The sequence below is a fragment of the Mastigoproctus giganteus genome, chromosome 10, assembly GCF_048544385.1.
Source record: "Mastigoproctus giganteus isolate SK-2022 chromosome 10, ASM4854438v1, whole genome shotgun sequence".
Taxonomy (NCBI): Eukaryota; Metazoa; Arthropoda; class Arachnida; order Uropygi; family Thelyphonidae; genus Mastigoproctus; species Mastigoproctus giganteus.
The window spans coordinates 229,025,738-229,046,038 of NC_143584.1; the positions used below are offsets into that span (position 1 = coordinate 229,025,738).

At 39.4% G+C, this 20,301-nt stretch overlaps 1 protein-coding gene across 5 annotated transcripts in view; it reads left to right on the forward strand.

The window, feature by feature from the left end:
- The window catches only part of LOC150080016 (oxysterol-binding protein-related protein 8-like), a 464,021-nt gene that overhangs the window by 93,163 nt on the left and 350,557 nt on the right, over window positions 1-20,301 (forward strand). Inside the window, exon 1 of one of the 5 annotated variants that reach the window (XM_090383715.1) lies at window positions 9,728-9,985. The exons of 3 other annotated variants lie outside the window; for them this stretch is intronic. Coding sequence is in view for 1 of the 2 variants with exons in the window: in XM_090383712.1 (XP_090239838.1) it covers window positions 10,354-10,426 (73 nt within the window). In the remaining variant the exon portion in view is untranslated. Of the gene's footprint in view, window positions 1-9,727; window positions 9,986-10,295; window positions 10,427-20,301 lie in introns of those variants that run through there. One more of the 5 variants, XM_090383712.1, reaches the window with a different exon arrangement.

The following is a 20,301-nucleotide window of genomic DNA, read 5'->3' on the forward strand; positions in this document are numbered from 1 at the left end:
TGATCCCACTGTATAGAATTTAAATACTGTCTCAGTCCATTGTAGTCGCCTTTACGAAAGCAATACCCCTTCCCTTTACCCCTAATGGTAGTTACCTCTTTGAGTAACTCCCACTTCAGCACACTGTGATCACTGCCACCAAGTGGTTCATTTATCTGCAGATTCTTAATGCATGAAGAATCACTACTGATAATCAAATCAAGAGTATTACTCCCTCTAGTTGCCTCCCGAACATGCTGATGTAGAAAACAATCATCCAATAAATCCACAAAAGCCTTGCTACTGTGTGAGTGACCAGCCCCCAAATTCCAGTCAATATCTGGGAAATTAAAATCCCCCATTATAAGACTCTCTGATTTACTGGCCCACTCTATTTCTCCGAACAGTTTCTTATTATACTCATCAGAGTCATTAGGCCTATAGCACACTCCTACTCCCAATGCTTATGTCACACCAAACTGACTCGACACTGCACTGTCCAGCGATGTCGACTGGCGTCACTTCCTTGGATTTTATGTGTTTTTTAACTAATAGCATAACCCCTCCTCCCTTCCTATCCTGTCTATCCTTTCTGTAGACATTGTACTCCCCAAATTCCAGTTCTGCATTTCTTATATCTGTGTGACACCACGTCTCTGAAATCCCCACAATATCTGCCTTTGATGTTTTGAGCAATACCTCAAATTCATCAAATTTATTTACTAAGAGCAGTGTCTAAGAGCATATCTCCAGTCCGTGGGGACCGCCCCTGAGTCCAAGGATGCTCTCACAATTATGGCTAAGGGTTTGCTTAGTTGCTTTACCGCCTCCTTTAATATAACTGGATAGATCCCATCCACCCCAGGTGCCTTTCTTATGTTTAACTTCAACAATTTCTCCTCCACTTTGCTCTCAGTTATTACAAAATCATTAAGCACCCTGCTACAATTTGATAACCTTCTGCCATTTTAAAACCTTAATAATTCCTCATGTGTGAATGTAGATGCAAAATACTCATTCAGTTTGTGTGCTATCTGAGCAGGATCAACAGTCGAACCATCGATATGAAGTGGACCAATCAGATTCATCCCCTTCCTTTTAGAGTTTATATAAGTAAAGAGATCCTTGCTGTTTTTCTTAGCATGTTTTGCCAGAGATTTGTTGTAATCTGCCTTCGCCTGCCTAACCTCTTTTTTGACCTGATTACAGACTAGCTTATATCTGCAATAGGCTTCTGAGTCGCTTGATAATTTATATGGATCCCATGCATTTTTCTTCTCTGTCACGAGTCTCATTAGTTCACTTAGGCCTAAACCTTGAGCAATATTCCTTAATAGGTATGAAACTTTTAGTAGCATCCACGATTAATTCCTTGAATTCTTCCCACTTAGAATTTACTGTTGGTAACATCGTCAGTTGATCCCACTGTACATCAAATTGGTTTCTCAGGTACCTAGCCATTCCATGGCCACCGGCCTTTGTGTTTATTCCGGCACCAGTGGCTTACCTGCTGATGCTGCATTTACAGCAGACTTTGTGTAGAACATGAACATTTTGTTTGATTTACTGAACAGTAGGACTTTATACAGCAGTAAAGAATATGGTGGAGCTTTAACTTCACAATCCACACATGTGGAAAAATAACATTTAAGTTTATTGAATCATGGCACCTTGTCAATGAAAAAAATGAGAAAGTAGTGATACCTCCATGACAGAAGGAATGGGTCTTGACAATTAACAGTGTCATGCAAATATGGGATAACATATCTTCAACTGTTTCCTATTTATTAACAAATAGACTCAACCAGGACTGCTTAGAAAATACATTCTTCACCCTTCAAAGAAGAGGTAGATTTTGGGATAATCCAAGCCCATACTATTTCCAGAGTGCATTAGTTCACATACAATGATTAAACGAAGTGCATTATCTAATTGTGAAGATGATAATGCTTCTGTTCTTCTTGACCTCTGAAACCACAGTCCTGATACCTTGCTTGAATTGGTTCATGATGATGCTAGCGATCCAGTAAGTCTCACTGATGAAGTAAGAGTCAGAATCAACTGGGTTCAGTGAGTATATGGATATTTATAATGAAAATTTATTATTATTAAATTACAGTTGCTCAGAGTGAAACGGATACAAAAGTATAGATTGTGACAAGTTTAATAATATAAAATATAAATATATTAGATTAGATACATACAAAGTAGCATTAGTAGAGGCATTTAATGCAAGAAAGCAAGCTTATGCAGCATCAGCCAAAAAAAAAAAAAAAAAACACTTCCACTTCACCCCTCTGTTCGTTCAAAATACCTGTCCAGCTGAGCCTTAAACTTATTTAGGCTATCAACTTCCATGACAAGGGATGGAAGTCTGTTCCACCAACCAACCACCCGCTGGCTAAAGGCAAATTTCCGCACGTCTATCCTACATCTGTCTTTCCTCAATTTGAATTTATGCCCTCTCAGGTAATTATTCGGAGTGAGAGGAAGAATCCCATCAGCATTGAGCAAAATAAAAGCTTTCGGTTGTTTAGTCAACCTCCTTCAGTTAAACTGACAGAATGGAGCATGAGGGCGTGTACTGCCAATCTTGTACGTGAAGTGCATGATTAATTGTTGGATGTTGAAGCCTGTGGCTGTGATGTATCTGGATGTGGCCAGCGTTTGTCAATGGACAGGATTGCTGTTTCGGTGATAGGGTGGACTTGACAACCACTGTTCCTGTTCACTGAGGTATTGGAGCATTTGGTGCCTCCGTAGCCAGGTGGGCAGGAGCAGCAGTGTGTAGCACATGCTTCTTGATTAGACCGGGGTTCAAGCCCGTGAGCCACCAAATATGGAGGATGCGGAAAGGTCAGGGAATGACCACATATCCCCGGAGCAATATGGCCTTTGTTGCTAATGCTCCTAAAAACCAAATAACAACATAACATATTGGAGCATTTGATGTTTGACGACTCCAACCAGGCACATCGCCGATAATGGGAGGGACTTATCCACAATCACGACATTGCGGTGTGGGTCAATGTCGTGGTGGGTGGCCCAAACGTGTTCGGCAATAGCTGAGTGCCCCACATCCACTAAGCGGATTGCTCTTTTGTGTTCGGAAAGGCGTTTTTCGAGCCGTCTCCCAGTTTCCCCGATGTAGCAGCTAGTGCAGTCACGGCAAGAGATGCGGTAGACCAATCCGCTTTGTAGTAGGGTGGGAACAGGTGTTTTTACCTTAGAGATGAGGGATCGTAATTTTCTGCCTGGGAATTGTATGCATTTTATCCCGTGTGATTTTAAGATTCTACAAACCTGTTGTGATAGGTTTGGGTAGTATGGGATTAAGGCGCTCATGTCTGAGTCATCACCTTGGATGTTTCTGTTGGTCGCTACGTGGTCGCGTGTCTCTAGGTCACACCTGTCAAGGGTATTGATGGGATAGCCACACCTTGTAAGATCCACCTTGACTTTAGCGATTTCGGTGCGTCTCTCATTTACAGAACTAGAGTGTGTCCAGGCACGAGTTAGCAAGGTTCGTGCAGTGGCAAGAAGATGGCTACGTGCATGTGCTGACCGGAAGTTGGTAAATTGGCCAGAACACATAGGTTTACGATGGACAGTTGTCTTCAAGCACGTGCCCTCGTGCCGGACAAGGGTGTCTAAGTATGGTATGGGGTTGTCCGACTCTAGCGCGATTGTGAATTTTATGAAAGGTGACAGAGATTTGAGATGGTCTAAGATTCGGTCACCTGAATTTCTGGGGATAACTACGAACACATCGTCCACATAGCAACACCAAAAGGCAATGGGATCTGGTACGTTTGTAAATGCACGACCCTCTAATTCCTCCATCGCGATGTTTGCCGTGACCGAACTAACCGGGGAACCCATGGCTGTGCCGTGCAGTTGTTAAATGGAGTAGTTAAACATGATTGCACTGCCTGTTAAGCACAGTCTGAGGGCGGTGGAGATATCGTCTGGTGTTAGTTTTGTTCTGCTGCCAAGGGTTTCGTCATTATCCAAGAGTTGCTTTGCACATGTGATGGCAAGTTTTACTGGGATGGAGGTAAAAAGTGAAACTACATCAAATGATGCCATAACTGAAAATGTATTGGCATAGTCTCAGGTTATCTAGCCAGAAATATTTTAAAGTGTAACACTTGTGAAACATGTAAAAATTTATTAATAGGCCCAAAAGATCTTGATACTGACAAATTGTTGTTATATTTTAGCATTAGCATTAGAGGCATACGATGCAAGAAAGCAAGCTTATGCAGCATCAGCCAAAAAAAAAAAAAAAAAAAAAAACACCACTTCCATTTCACCCCTCCATTCGTTCGAAATACCTGTCCAGCTGAGCCTTAAATTTATTTAGGCTATCAACTTCCACAACAAGGGATGAAAGTCTGTTCCACCAACCAAATACCCGCTAGTTAAAGGCAAATTTTCGCACATCTATCCTACATCTGTCTTTCCTCAATTTGAATTTATGCCCTCTCAGGTGATTATTCTGAGCAAGAAGAAGAATCCCATCGGCATTGAGCATGCTCAAACCATTCAAGGCTTTATACACCTCTATCAGATCACCTCGCCAGTGCCTAGTCTCCAGACACTGTAATTTGCAAAACTTAATCTAGAAAAGTTGAGCAGATGGGCTGAGAGGTGACAAATGAAGTTTAACATTCACAAATGTAAAGTGCTATATATGGGAAGCAGGTAACTCCAGAGTAACGTATCAACTGTGTGGTAATACACTGACAGTGGTAGAGAACGAAAAGGACCTGGGGGTAATTGTGCAGGCAGATAATGAAGTTTTCTGAGCATTGCAGACGGTCTACAAGAGTAGCTCATGGTGTCTTGTCAATGATATATAGGAACTTTTCTAGTAGGGATAAGGTAGTGATTATCCCCTTGTATAAGACAATGGTCAGGCCACACCTTGTGTACTGTATACAGGTCTGGAGGCCTCATTTTAAGAAGGATGTAGATCTGCTGGAACGAGTACAGAGAAGGGCAATAAGATTAGTGAATGGAACAAAGGGTTACTCTTATGAAGAAAGGCTTAAGTTTTGCAAATTACAGTGTTTGGAGACGAGGCACCTGCGAGGTGATCTGATTGAGGTGTATAAAGCCTTGAATGGTTTGAGCATGCTCAGTGCTGATGGTATTCTTCCTCTTGCTCAGAATAATCACCTGAGAGGGTATAAATTCAAATTGAGGAAAGACTGTTGTAGGATAGATGTGCGAAAGTTTGCCTTAGCCAGCGGGTAATTGATTGGTGGAACAGACTTCCATCTTTTGTTGTGGAAGTTGATAGCCTAAATAAATTTAAGGCTGCGTTCGTTCCACATACGCAGCCCTAAATAAATTTAAGGCTGCGTATTTGGAACGAATGGAGAAGTGAAATCGGAGCGGTTTTTTTTATTATTTTTATCTATTTATTTATTTTATTTATTTTTTGGCTGATGCTGCATAAGCTTGCTTTCTTGCATCGTATGTCTCTACTAATGCTAATGCTAAATTTCACTAATCGAACAAGTTAGTGTGTTGCATCATTTTATTTCTTAGAAAATCACTGAAGTAGATGAAATGGCATCGATTTTGTGAATGGCTTCACAACGAGTTTTCCTGATATTGACCTACCCAGAATAAGCAACGCTTCGACACGTGATTGTCGAATAGGCAACACTTTGCCTGTGGATTCTCGGTGGATTCTAGGTGGTATCTGCTGAGATTCTAGGTGGTATCTGCTGAGAATAAGTAACATTAGCCTTCACCATTGGCGAAGCATTGCTTATTGGAGGTAGTGCAATATCAAGGCAACTCGTTGTGAAGGCATTCACAATATGAGATACTGTATATCAAAAACTATGCCATTGATTTTCTATGGACTGAAATGATGTTTGGCTCTAGCTTGTTCGATTAACAAAATGTTTATGTTGTTTAATATTAAAAATAAAGAATTTCTATATTTATAAAACGTATTAAGTGGGAAAACGTCATTATAATAATACAGCGTTTATTCTTTATCACAAACTTTTTACCTGAGAAACTTCTTACGAGGGAAAATAATACAATACATAGAGTTGAAATTGGGAATTTCTTATCCGAGTTCTACTGTAATAAAGGTAAAATTTAAATGGCAAAATAACTCCTTGATTTTATATTTTATCAAGTTTATTTAAATATTTTTCTAATTGTCTTTAAATTTTCATAATCTTTGATTAAATGAAAATTTCCTTTCATCCACAACTATAATTATTTTCTTTGAATGAGCCTCTGTTCTCATGTCTAGAAAGAAAGAAAAAAAAATGTCCATTTAAATATTTCTTCAGTCAGTTTATGGCTGTAAACACTCCATTCAGAATCTTCCCCCCCCCCCCAAATATTTTCCAAAATTTATTGACATTCTACGCATCTAGCACACACAAAGACATCGTCCTTGGCTAGATCATGTCCCGTTTTAGAAAGTTCAGCAAATATTTCACATTTCGCACATTTTTTGAGACTGTGATGGGATGGAAAATCGCCCCCTTCGTTTCTCCCCTAAGTAACAGCACTCTGGCTAGTCTGTGATCTTTGCTTCTCAGATCTGGGTCATGATTTCCGTTTAAATACAGTTTAATTAACAATGGAATTTAATAAGATTAATAAATATTTTTGGTTAATTGATAATACTATACTAAGCTAACAGATCCCTAATACATTCCTTCGTATTACGTAAACTAGTTTTACGTTATACCTTACGCTATCGGTTCAAGATATATACGTTGCGCTATTTCTTGTTGGTTACAATATGGCTCCAACACCGGGAGTCGTAACTTCCAAAAATCGGTAGTTAAATTCAAAATAAGAAGCTAACGAACGCTACTGAACTTATTTAATTTAATGTCTTTGTAAAACCCAATGTAGTATGTTAATTAACGAAGAATACGGTCAAGTTATCAAAATACTTATCCCTTTATAGCAACCAAAAATCCACCGACTGTTCTCTTCCGTGACCAGAGCGTCCTCCCAAACACAGTAGAGTGAGAAAAGGACCTGGGAATTAAATATGAGTAGATATGAAGTTTTCTGAACAGGCTACCAGGAAAGCCCACCGTGTACTGTGGAAATAGGAAGGTCATAATCCCACTGTATAAGGCAGATGTAAGACTGCATTTGAAATACTGTGTCCAAATATGGAGATGTGATCTGAGAAAAGATATTAAGATTCTTGAAGACTGGCAACTCAAATGGTGAGATCGGCAAAAGGGTGACCGTATGGGGAGAGGCTTCGATTATGTAGGCTGGAGCTTGGTAACCAGACACCTTAGAAGGGACCTGATTAAAGTTTATGAGGCCTGAGAGGGCCCAGTAAAATGAACGAAGGCATAATTTTCACTGTTATAAAGATTTCCAGAACTAGGGGCCATAAATTCAAATTAAATAGGGAGAAGGTTTAGTATAGAATATAGGAAGTTTTCTTTTAGCATTAGCATTAGCATTAGTAGAGGCATTTGATGCAAGAAAGCAAGCTTATGCAGCATCAGCCAAAAAAAAAAAAAAAAAAGTAACATAAATAAATAAAAATAACCACTTCCACTTCACCCCTCTGTTCGTTCGAAATACCTGTCCAGCTGAGCCTTAAACTTATTTAGGCTATCAACTTCCACGACAAGGGATGGAAGTCTGTTCCACCCACCAACCACCCGCTGGCTAAAGGCAAATTTCCGCACATCTATCCTACATCTGTCTTTCCTCAATTTGAATTTATGCCCTCTCAGGTGATTTTTCTGAGCTAGAGGAAGAATCCCATCAGCATTGAGCATGCTCAAACCATTCAAGGCTTTGTACACCTCTATCAGATCACCCCGCTGGTGCCTAGTTTCCAGACACTGTAATTTGCAAAACTTAAGCCTTTCTTCGTAAGAGAACCCCTTTGTCCCATTCACCAATCTAGTTGCCCTTCTCTGTACTCGTTCCAGCAGCTCTACATCCTTCCTGAAATGAGGCCTCCAGGCCTGTATACAGTACTCTAGGTGTGGCCTGACCATTGCCTTATACAAGGGAATAATCACCTCCTTATCCCTGCTAGAAAAATTCCTATATATCATTGACAATACACCATGAGCTACTCTTGCAGCTCGTCTGCACTGCTCAGAGAACTTCATATCTGCCTGCACCACCACCCCCAGGTCCCTTTCATTCTCTACCACTGTCAGTGTAGTACCACAGAGTTGATACGTTGCTCTGGGGTTGCTGTTTCCCATATGTAGTACTTTACATTTGTCAATGTTAAACTTCATTTGCCACCTCGAAGCCCATCTGCTCAACCTTTCCAAATCCTGTTGCAGCAGCATAGTGTCAGTAGTGTCCTTGACAACCCTGCCAACCTTCGTATCGTCTGCAAGTTGTTTTAGCCAGAAAGTTGTGGAATTCTAAAAGTTGGCTTTGAAAGTAGTTGAGACTGACAGTTTGAAGGCATTCAGAAGTCGGCTGGATATGTATCTATGTGATGAGAGAAGCACATAATTTATATTTCCTTACCTACTTTCTGGTGCAGCAAAACGCCTATGGCTTCCTTGCACTATATGGCTAATACTAATTAATTAGAAAGTCTTCCTTTTTTTTTTTTTTTTGATGTTGATCTAGTATAAACTTAACTTCCTTGCATCATTTTCCCACTAGTAATACTAAAACAACAGTCATGGTTTTACATTTTAAGTTAGCAAATAATGGGATCAGCCCCTTTCCCCTTATATTTAAAATTTAAATCGTCATGTGCTCTGTCAGGTATCTCTGTTAAAGAAGACACTTTCTAGCAATCCAGTATTCTATTACTCAGTTTGGCTGAATCTGTGCTTTTATTTCAAGATGAGATCTTTAGTAACGTTGTCCTGCATCTTAAGCTTCTGTACCATATTTTCTCTGGATAAACTTATCTGGCAGATCTGCTATGCCATCTTTTCATTACCTTCACATTAGTAGAGTGAGGTTAGAAGTATCCAGGATCTCCTTGAAAATAAGTATATGCTATAATCAAGAAACATGATTTGTATCTAGCTTTGGACAAGAAAGAGTTTCACTGGGTTATCTGGAATCAGTTATTTGGTTGATGGGTTCTTATGTGAAGCTGCCTTCATATAACCACAATGTGTGGTGAAGTCTCTTGCAACATCCTACTTTCCTTGGCGTTTTTCAGGAGCTGGGTTTAAAGAAATACCAAGAACTTTATGTAGCCCTAGTACTGGACTGATTTCCTGATAGAACTCTGCTATCGTCGAAATATTGCACTGTCAGTTTTAAGCTTTATTTATTTATCAGTTTATGTTTATGATTTTAATCATCTGAATGTATTGGAAATACTGCACTGGACCCATGTTTGTGTATGGTATTTAATAATAAAGCCTGGACATTTCAAAAGAAGAATCTGCTCAGTCAGTGAATTCTTTGTTTTGGAAACCAAAATATAATTGTTGTTTGCAGAATAAGCACCTTAAGCAACGATTGGATCGTGCACGAGTTGGAAAATTTGAAGTTTTGTATTTGATTGTTGTTACGTCATTCTCATGACAGCTGACGGTACTGTTTTTCAGTGTTGTTCTGTTAATGACTTCTTATGAGGAAGTAGTTACGCTTCCAGGGATTATTAAGGTCATCTCTCATGGTGGGAGGTATCTGGAAACCTTACATAGAAAAGCACCCGCTTTGATTGGCCGGTCGATGACAGAAAGACGTGTTGCTGATGTCCCATTCGGTGACTCGCCGACCGTCCACAGTCATCGGACGCGAACTTCTTTCTTCCTGCGGGTATATCGTTCGGTGCTGTGGAGATGAAGCGTGCAACATCCGCCCCCACCCGTACTTGAGTGAGCCTTTACCACGAGCTGCAAGAGGAGTTTCGCTGGCGCCGTGAGAGTGTTTGCCTCGTTCACGTGCACTTTTATTTGTCTGATGCGGTAGTCAGCGGGATTGCCTGTACCTATTGAAGTCTTGGTTTGGATTAACCTTTGCCTCCTCCACTGACCTGCAGGTGAGTGTTGTCACTGGGAACGTATCGTGGTTTTGATGGTGCGGGTTATGTTACCGAGCAGCGGACATTAGGGCATGAACTGCGAGGTGTTTTTCTTCCAGTTTGTATTATGTTATGGCCACGTTTCTTGCCCCTGGAGCCTTCTGTGCGGACGTGGGAGGAATTTGAACGGCCTAACACCGGGTGAATGGAATGGTATCTCGTTACACCGCTATTGCGTGCATATGTATATTGCCAATAAGTGAAAGACTGTAGTACAGTAGTTTCAAAACGCTTGGCTGCTCAACACTGACCTATTTTTTAATGTTTCTCACGTGCGCTACTTCTGAGACCGAATTTGCGTGCAAAACCTCTCTCGCATCTGTTGAATGCCGATAAGGAAAATTTGGATTTCTTTCTTTCTTTCGGTACTAATGCTGGGCTGCTCTGCTCCAACTGCAGGTTAATTTTTTTTCTGTTATATGCTTCGGGAAACACTTTTTTCATTTTTTAAATTAAAGTTATATTTTGAAAGGTGAGTCTTATCAGAATTGTTTTTAACTCGAGGAGTTAGAAATTGAATGAGATTGAAATAGATTTAACTATGAACTGTATAAAAGGGAAGGAGGAGTGTTTTCATTTGAATATTTTCTAACGAACCCGACGTCGTGCCCTTGAAATCACACAAGTCCCTCATTCTACATGTTGTTTGCGCTGTTACTGTATTTTTATTTATTTATGATGCTATATAATTTCTTTTTTTTGTGTGTGTAATGACAAAAACCTGAAAACTCATAGTCCAATTCGACAAATTCTCTATAAGAAACCCCAGGGACTCACATCTGGTGAGTATAGGCTTGGCAAACCCAGGGTCCTGAGCTGGATATCATCATTCTTCTCTCTCTCTCTCTCGGTGATTCCCTTCTTCTTCTTCTGACTCTCTCTCTCAGGGTAGGGTAACTTGGGAATTTTTTTGGCTGGTGCAGCATAAGCCTCAGGCTTCCTTGCGCCATATGACTAATAATAATTCAGAGATTTGGTTAGGTGGTTTCGCACAGAAGGTCGAGTTAAGAGGGCCTGTGTTGACAATTTTTAAATATAAATATAGAATTTTATTCTATATTTATATTTAAAAATTTAACTATTCTATAACACTTCACTCCACGTAACTATTGGTTGGATTTAAGTAAACAGTTTAAATGCTTTAAATTATTAAATGTTAAGGTTTAAATTACGCCATTTATCGACAACGTTTAAAATCCGTTTTGGGATCCTTTTTAAGTCCCGGTATATTGTATGATCTGATGATGTAATTTTGTGAACTCGGCTTGATCCCGAGTGGGTTTGAAATGCGCTACCTTATTGAGTTATTGGATACCATTGCACTTCAATTAATTTAAACCCGTTATCAGTTTACCCAGTAAAGTAATAAAATTGCATAATATTTAAGGTGAAATGAGCAGGCAAGTATTAAGTCTTCTTAAAATTTTTAATTCTGACGTGTTTTTTGTAATTAAGCAAATTTTCTATATTTTTTCAAAAGGGAGTTGGCAAAATTTTATAATGAACTTCCACTGCTTGCTTTGCGTGTGAGTTTTTTCTCATAAAATAAACAAAAATAAATTATTTTTTTGGATTTGAACAGTGGTATAATTTTTTTGCGTTGTAAGAATGTTCTTGCTTTTAAGATTATTACGATAAATAATACCACATGGAATTAATAATATAGTTTATTTATTAAGCTAATCGCCTAAATCACCATGATTAGCTTAATAAACTATATTATTAATTTCACGTGGTATTAATTATAGCAATAATCTTAATGGAAAGCAACCACGTAACGTCCTTCCCTAACTATATTAGTTCCTGCTTTTTTTTTTTTTTTTTTTTAACGTTAAAAGTGGTAACTTCCGCTTTGAGAAGACTGATAAAGTTGAGTCATTCAAATGCTGTTTGTGTGTGTGTGTGTGTGTGTGTGTGTGTGTGTGCGCGCGTGCTTACGATGTGATAACCGCGGAATTCTTGTTATGGTAGCACCTGTTCTATAAAGAACGTTGTTAAACGTTTATTGACTTCAAGAAAAACGACGTAATTGAGCAGATACTGTTTCACCGAGATATAATTTAATTGTGTTCGAGGAACCGATGAAAACACTTTTCGATCAATGTTCTTATTACTACTCTTCATCAAGTTTTGTTATTCCCTTTTCTAGATCAGCTCATATTCAATGCGAATGTAGGTATACGTTGTTTTTAATGGTATTCTTTTATTGTCTATAAAATGCATTATTATTAAATCTTTAATGAATTTAATTTGTTTATTGTCGTCGCTAAGCAGAAATATAAAATAATTTTGAAACCGCCATGAATAATGCTATAATAGCTTCTCTCTCTCTCTCGACCTACGAAGCTATAATAGGTATTGGCTGTACAATTCTTTTGATTACAGTAATTAATTGAGAAAGGAGATGTGTTGGATGGGCTTTCATGTGTAATACGGGATATTGCAAATTGAAATTTAATTGTGATCCTGTAAGTAAAAGTTAAGAATCCCAGAAAAAAGAAGTAACTTTCTACCAGTTTCGGTTGGGTGCGGTTTTGAAAGTTTGTAGGAAAAATTTTATTTCTGACTTCTACGTGGTAGTGTACTTCTCTGAGCCATCATATCTGTACTCTGCGGTACTGAAGAAGTCGACCATTAGAATTTATTGGACCTGCTGTTTAGAATATACAGAGGACACTGTGTTCTCCCCAGGATCTATCGAATGGGTGCACAGCCCGATGAATTTAACTGACCGCCCGGCTAAAATTTAAGCGATTCTCGTGGTACCGTATGGTACTGATCTCGATCAATATTAATTCTAACATACTGTGCAATCAAGGTCAATGCGACAGGAGCATGTAATGTGAAATTATGCAATTAAATTTTGCTCTGGATCACTTAAGTAACATTTACAAATAACAGAAAATTTTATAATATTGCCAAGTATTACACTTTCCAAACCTACTTCATAATGCCACCTGGCTGGCAAAATTTTCTGGAGGAGAGAACATTGGGGCACTTATGAAAAATCCCAACTATACCTACCTCTTTGACAATATCTTCTCAACAGCATTATTGATAATCTTAGATACCTACTTTAAGAAGGTAACGATCTTAAATACCACAGGAACGTCTTAATGCAAAGAAGCTTGCATGTTCAGAACACTAGTTTAAATGTGAATTAGGTTATACTCCAGATTATGTACACCTCAAGGCGCCTCCGTAGCCAGGTGGGAGCAGCAGTGCGTAGCACACGCTTCTTGATTAGACCGGGGTTCGAGCCCGTGACCACCAAATACGGAGGATGCGGAAAGGTCAGGAAATGACCACTGCATATCCTCGGAGCAATATGGCCTTAGTTGCTAATGCTCCTAAAAACCAAATAACAATAACAATGTACACCTCCGGAGGAAGTGGCTTCTTTTGCTTGAATGCGTTCCGAATTAGTGGCGTAACATAACCTTTTTTCAGTAGCCAAAAATGAAAGTCTATTAAAAAGCCCACACTTCTTTTCTTGAATCCGTCCCGAATTTGGCTATGCCCGCAACGCGGTGACAAGGTGTACCCATAATCTGGAGTTCATCCGTGAATTACACTGTAACATGGGGAATACGACAAAAGGTGTATCGTATTGTCAGTATTGTTGCCGCAGATCTAGAATCCTTCCCTGTACTTGCCACGTAAAGTTTATAACTTAATCTGACGGTGTCTTTTTTTTTTTTTTTTTTAATACGCTGAATCAGCCTGTCTCAACAACGGAAAAAAGTTGAAGCCAGTGTGGGAACTACAGTCTTGCCTTGCTCGTATCTGCTTGAATACAAATTAAGGCAAAACTACACGACCATTAAAAATAAGAAATGGGGGTAGACATTGAAATAATTTATCGATCTATGTAAAAAGTTGGATTAACTTGGGATGAAAAATTAGGTTTCCGGAGTGCATTTTTAACAATGCAAAAACTTTCGCTACGATACGTTCAAGACATTGGCTGGCTAAACCAAAAAAAAAAATAAATAAATAAAATAATAAATAAATAAAAAATAATAATCCAGTATATACAAAAGTGTTTCGTCTCGTTTGCATCCTGTTATTTGTGGCTTCAGTTTTATCCTTAGTCCTAGAAGTTACGTACAATTTTAGTATAGGTCCGGGTTTGAGTCGATGACTGGAGGGATTTTTAAAGAACTTCAGTCGAGGTTGTAGTTAGCTGATCCCAGGCGGTGGGAGTAGAGTTCCCTTGTGAGTTATTCCAGATGTTTCTGCCCGTACACAAAGAAATCTGCACCCGCTGGACCAATTTAACTTGTACACACTTACTACAAAATGGCGCAGACTCGCTTAAGATGCTGGTTCGCCAAAAAGCCTAATAACATTCTAAATTGAGGATGCTCAGGTAGAAGAACAGTTGCAGAGAAAACTATTTCATGATTTCAAAAATCTCTTACCATTATCAAATTTAAATGTTATTGTATGCAGATAATTATAAATACATCAGAGGCTAAACTGTAACTTTTCTCCCCTCCCAGCCGAACTGCTCTCCATGTGATCTTTAAAAACATGCCAAACTAGCTGTGGGGTCACCCCCTGACTTCTGCTTCTCTCGCAGTGGTGGACTTGGTGAGATAGTTTTACCACTGAGTATATTATATATATATATATATATACAAATATATATATAAGCATCTTAAGCGATAAAGGAGAAATAACCGAAATTCTTAGCAACAGTAGACAAAGTCTTTCAAAACCTCCATCCTAGCCTTAACACCATCTACCTTCTCACAGGACATTGTCCCTTCAAAGGAAACTCTCGGCCCTCGGTGTAATCGAGGATTCGCTTTGCCAATGCAGACTCCCAGAAACTTGGGAACAAATAATGTACGATTGTGAGATTTATGAAGACCTGAAGTGCAATGTAATAACCAGAATACACTACCTACCCAAGAATCAAGAGCACTACATCCTTGACTCGGAAGACGATTATATCTCATTCTCAAAATTTGCCCAAGATATATTCACAAGATGAAGAAACCATTCTTTGAATTTAGACTACCTACTTTGACAAGACCAACTTGGAACCACACACGACGACGAAATCTTTCTTCGGCCTTGTTCCAGTCCATCAACTATGTCAAGAGCAACCTGGAACTTTCATCCTTGCTTTGCCAGACGGCGATCTAAACTGTGCACCCTGGCGCAGTAACTTTCATCCCTTTATCCTAATCATTGATGGAGATCTCTCCATTGTTTCTTGGGGATGTCTTCATCTACATCCCCAATATTTCTACCTACTCCCCCCCCCCATATCTACTTTTTTTTTTTTACTTGGCCTCTGTCAGGAAGCTCAGGCGACCCTGGATTACCTTCCAGTGGTGGTGGGCCCTTCCAATAGGGGCTCTGTGGATCAAACCCAGAGAAACAACAGAACCCAACACTACTCTAACACAATACAACACATTACACCAACTTTTAGCATTTACAGAGTTCTGTATACACCCCTGAAACGATGGCGCAGTTGTGGGAAACCACTAGTGGCACCCCAACTCAAATACTATAATAAGAAAATACAGAGATAATGAACAGAAGAATGTATGTACAGGGTGATTCACTACCAGTGCGACAAACATGCAGGAGGTGTAGGGGGCACAAAGACGAATCGGAATCACATAGCATTGCAGGGTCCGAAATGCCTTCGTCATGCTGTAGAGGACGTTGAACGGGAGGTCGCGTGAACAGCGATCCCGCTGGAAGTCAGCATTTGATTTTATTTTTTGCCGTGTTCGGTCAGCTGACCGAACTGGGTTCCACACACGCATCTTACAGTACCCTTGACACAGATACCCCATCTGTGTCAAGGGTACTGTGAGTTGAGTGTTGTGAAATACCTCTCTAGGCCCTTGTGGGTAGCACAGTTGGTAGAATCGCCGTCCTCCCCACACTGGTTGGAAAGGAGCTGAGTTCGAGTCCCGTCGATGATGCGAAGAATTTTTCCGGTCCTTTTTCACAAGGAAAATCACCTGCCCTCGCCTGAGTTAGTCGGTCTCAGGCGAGGGCAGGTTATTTTCCCTCCGGAAACACTGATTTTTCGTCCACAAACAAAATCGAAACAAGTTACAATTTACAGACAGTATACACGGAGTAATATGGTCATAGTCTCTAATGCTCCTAAAACCATACTGCCACAACAGCATCAACAACCCCTCTGATTACTACTGTTGTATTGGGTTGTTATTTGATCGACTGTAGCCTTTCTGTTGTCATGTACAACAGTAGTAATTAGAGTTTTGGTTCATCCCACAGCGCCAGTTCTGCTTACCAAAAGTGGCCCACTGGGCACTCACATCCTTTCGTCCGGGCTTCGAGTCAAGCAAGCCGGACTTCTCACCCATTTAAAGTTTGAGAATAGGTTGAGGTCGTTTCGGCCCCAAGGCCTCTAATCATTCGCTTTACCGGATGTACAAGTCTCACTAGCCTCCGTTGGCCTCCTACATCAATAAGCAAGTCGAGGCAGTCATAAGCAAAATTTCCAGCAGGGTTGCAGTTTCCGATAGACTCATACAGGCGCTTCTAGCGCTGACTACCGTGCCACAATCAGTCTCTTGAATCTTTTGTTTCCCCCTCTCGCACTAAGTTGCACATATGCAGCATCTCTACATATCTGCTCGCCTGCTTTTATATCGCATGTTACGAACGTGGTGTTGTTAAGCACCATGAAAGGATAGATAGCGACTTTATTAAGCAATAAAGTCGCTACCTAGTGTAGTTTGAAATATAAAGCATGAGTGATTATTTTTAAATACGTCACATGAGGAATCGAGGCCACTTGAAACGCTGTTAGCTCTGTTCTGTGAAAAAAAATGGATGAAAGCTCTATCAGAGGATGTAATAAATAATTCAGTGCGCTTTATTGTACAACGAAGAATACACGAATCTTAGAATCTCGTCGTATTCCGAGAAATTGCGTGGTAGAATTTCAGACACTTAAACTTTCACAAATGCAAACCCAAGGGGCTCACATCTGGTGAGTATGGGCTTGGCACCTCATGGTCCTAAGCTGGATATCATCATTCTTCTCTTCCTTGGTGATTCATCTCTCTCTCTGAGGGTAACTAGGGAATTTTTTTTTTTTTTTTTTGGCTGGTGCAGCATAAGCCTCAGGCTTCCTTGCACCATATGGCTAATAATAATTTACAGTACAATACATGAAAATTGAAATTTGCTTCTTTGAACTTCGCTAACGAGACTCGCATTGAATGATAATTGTGATGTATTTTAATTTGTTTTTCACTGGTGGCGCCTTTGCTAGACCAACACGGAAATGCTATATCGAGTTAAATAGAAAGATGTCTTATATAGGGAATACATGGCTCCAAGAAGTTTAATTCTAAAGTTTGATCACATACGCACTTAAAATTCAAGTTGTTTGGTGTTTATCAATTCCATGTGGAAATGGCTTGATTCCGTCTAGACAAGTTAATTTTTTTTTTCCCGCACTGTGGTCGGATTAGTGCATCTGTAAGAAGGATTTCATTTTTTCTCTCCTGAAACTCCTGTTTTTCAAGCAGCCCTCAAAACAAGCAAGCTGATCACAAAAGACCCAATTTACTGACGCTTCCTGGTCTTAATTTCCTTGGCGCAGAAAAAAAATCAGTGCCACGTTGTCAGTTCTCAATGGCAGATTGGCCGTTTCCTCACTTGTTACTGCTTTGGTTTTGAATTCGTTAGTATATCTGTAAGGCTTCAATCGAGAACATTCTGCAGGGGGCCTACTAGAGATGGAAGCAACGAGGAGTGGGAAAGGGGACTGAGTCCAATGGGAGGAAGTCATGGGAGACAGATGCTTCCATGGGAGCGCCATATTAAGCCAACATGGCAGGTATCAATTGTTGTGTTCTGCAGATACAAATCACAATAAAATATGAACTAGAGTAACATATGTTATATCACATGCCCATAACATATGAGCGCTATGGTCTGCATAGGCAGTGCGTAAAAAAATTCCAAAAAACAAGACCACATTACTGATGCTCTCTTCGCTGAATATCCCTAGCAAATCCGCTGTTCCTGAAAAAGTAAAGAAACGCTGAATCATGCAAATTCAATTAATATAGCATTGCTACACTCTGAAATGCTAATATGCCTGCGCTAGGCACTGACATTACAACTTGCAAGGGCTAACGTTTAGTCCCACCTACGAAGTTTTTAATAGAATTCAGTAAATTCAGAACTCAGAACCCATCACAGTGAGTACAAGCGCCCCATATTGTTTTCAGTCGGAAATTTGAATGACTCAAATAAGGAATTTACACCCTGGAATTCCCTCCTTGGAATTGCGTAAAATTTGCTGTCATGAAAACGGGGAAAAACATAACCATTGTACTTATTCATCGGAGCAAGCATAGTTTAGCAAAGTGGGCAGCTGAACAGTATTCTTTAGGAGTATACAGAGATGTGAGCAGTAGATGGCATCGTGCCAATTACAAGCTGGAAGGTTCTCCTTCAAATAGTATACAGTATATCTGTTTTTTTTTTATTATTATTATTATTTCGCAATAAAATAATCTTAAAGAAACACAGTTGGGAATTTGCGAGGACGGTTTGAAATTAAAGCCGGTAGGCCGGCTTTAGGACACCGCTCTTATGTTAAATGTCAGTAAGTCGTCTTGATGTTTTCTAGGTTACATTTTATTTAATTATAAGTTATCATTTCTGACGGGCACTGATTTTATTTATTTTTTTATCCTTTGGGTGTGTGAACGTGGACACACAGAAATTTGAATAAACTTTACTCCGGGCAAAAGATCTTATTATTATTATTATTATTATTATTTATTAGCCATATGGTGCAAGGAAGCCTGAGGCTTATACTGCACCAGCCAAAAAAATTTCCCAAGTTACCGTGAGAGAGAGAGAGAGAGAGAGAGAGAGAGAGAGAGAGAAGTGGAAAGGAATCACCAAGAAAGAGAAGAATGATGATGTCCAGCTCAGGTTTGCCAAGCCCATATTCACCAGATGTGAGCCCCTGGGATCTTAATCGGATCTGGATCAAAAAACTCGTAGTTGGCAATTGTACTTACCTTGATCAGTGTTAAAAACAGAATGCAGCAATTCTGTTTATTTATTTTTTTTGTACTTGACGTTAGTATATTGTGTGTATTCAATTTTCGGTTTGCTTGTTCGTTGGATAAAAAACTAAGAGTTTTTTTCATCCAGAAAAACTGTAGAATTGAACCTATTAATCAGTGAATATATAATGTAATATATAAAAAGAATGGGACAAGTGGACAAAAAATATTAACTACAGATCTATAGGCACACGAAGTAGAGAAAGACTTAAGGAAAGTGGTAAGATGACCCATCCTAAACCCAACAAGCAGTATGTTCAATGGGAAAGAACGAAAGATAAATATGGAATAAGAACTCACTACTACTACCAAATAATCGCAATTCTGTATTGGAACTACATTCTCTACGCGGCGTTTGATATGCAGTCAGCAATACAGAGTGTATTAAATTGGCCTTGCCTTCGACAGTATTTACATTTGTAAGTAAATCCCACATCAATACACTGTATTTTATCTTTATCAGACTTTTAACAGATTTTTATGTCAAGACCCTAGTGTTTTTATTAATGTTGAAAATCCTATTGAAATAAGATTGAGAGAATAGCGCTGTTGTCATCGTCAGTTGTGGTTTCTCGGTCGGAAGGATACTTTTGCAAGGGCAAAACTGGTTTAGTTATCTTTGTATTAGGGTTTTAGGGCATCAGCTACTAAGGCTATATTGCCCCGTGTATATTGTCTGTTAATTGTGCGTGTTCTGTTGTCTATTTTCTGTTTTATGGACGAAAAACTCGTGTATCCGGAAGGAAAAACCATGCTATCCTCGCCTGAGACCGAATAACTTAACCACTTTGTGATGAAGGCCCATAAAAATTCCTCACGTCATTAATAGGACTCGAACTCAGGTCTCTTCCACTCGGAGTGAGGAAGACGGCAATTCTACCAATAGTGCTACCCACGAGGGCACTAGTTTAGTAAATAAATATTTTCCTTGTATTAAAGTATTGTACGTGATTATATTGTATTTACTCAATGTAATGCCTCTAGCCATTGAAAGGCACTATTTTACGCAACATTTTCTCTCAAGTGCAGTAAAGGTTTACTAATTCTATGTCATCAGAAAGTTGTTGTCAGAGTCTGATACTAATGGGATATTTGAAAAAAAAAAAGACGAACTGCTTCCTTTTATGGACCAGGAACGCGAAAGGCTTCTTTTTGGATTTTCGTCCAAAAAAA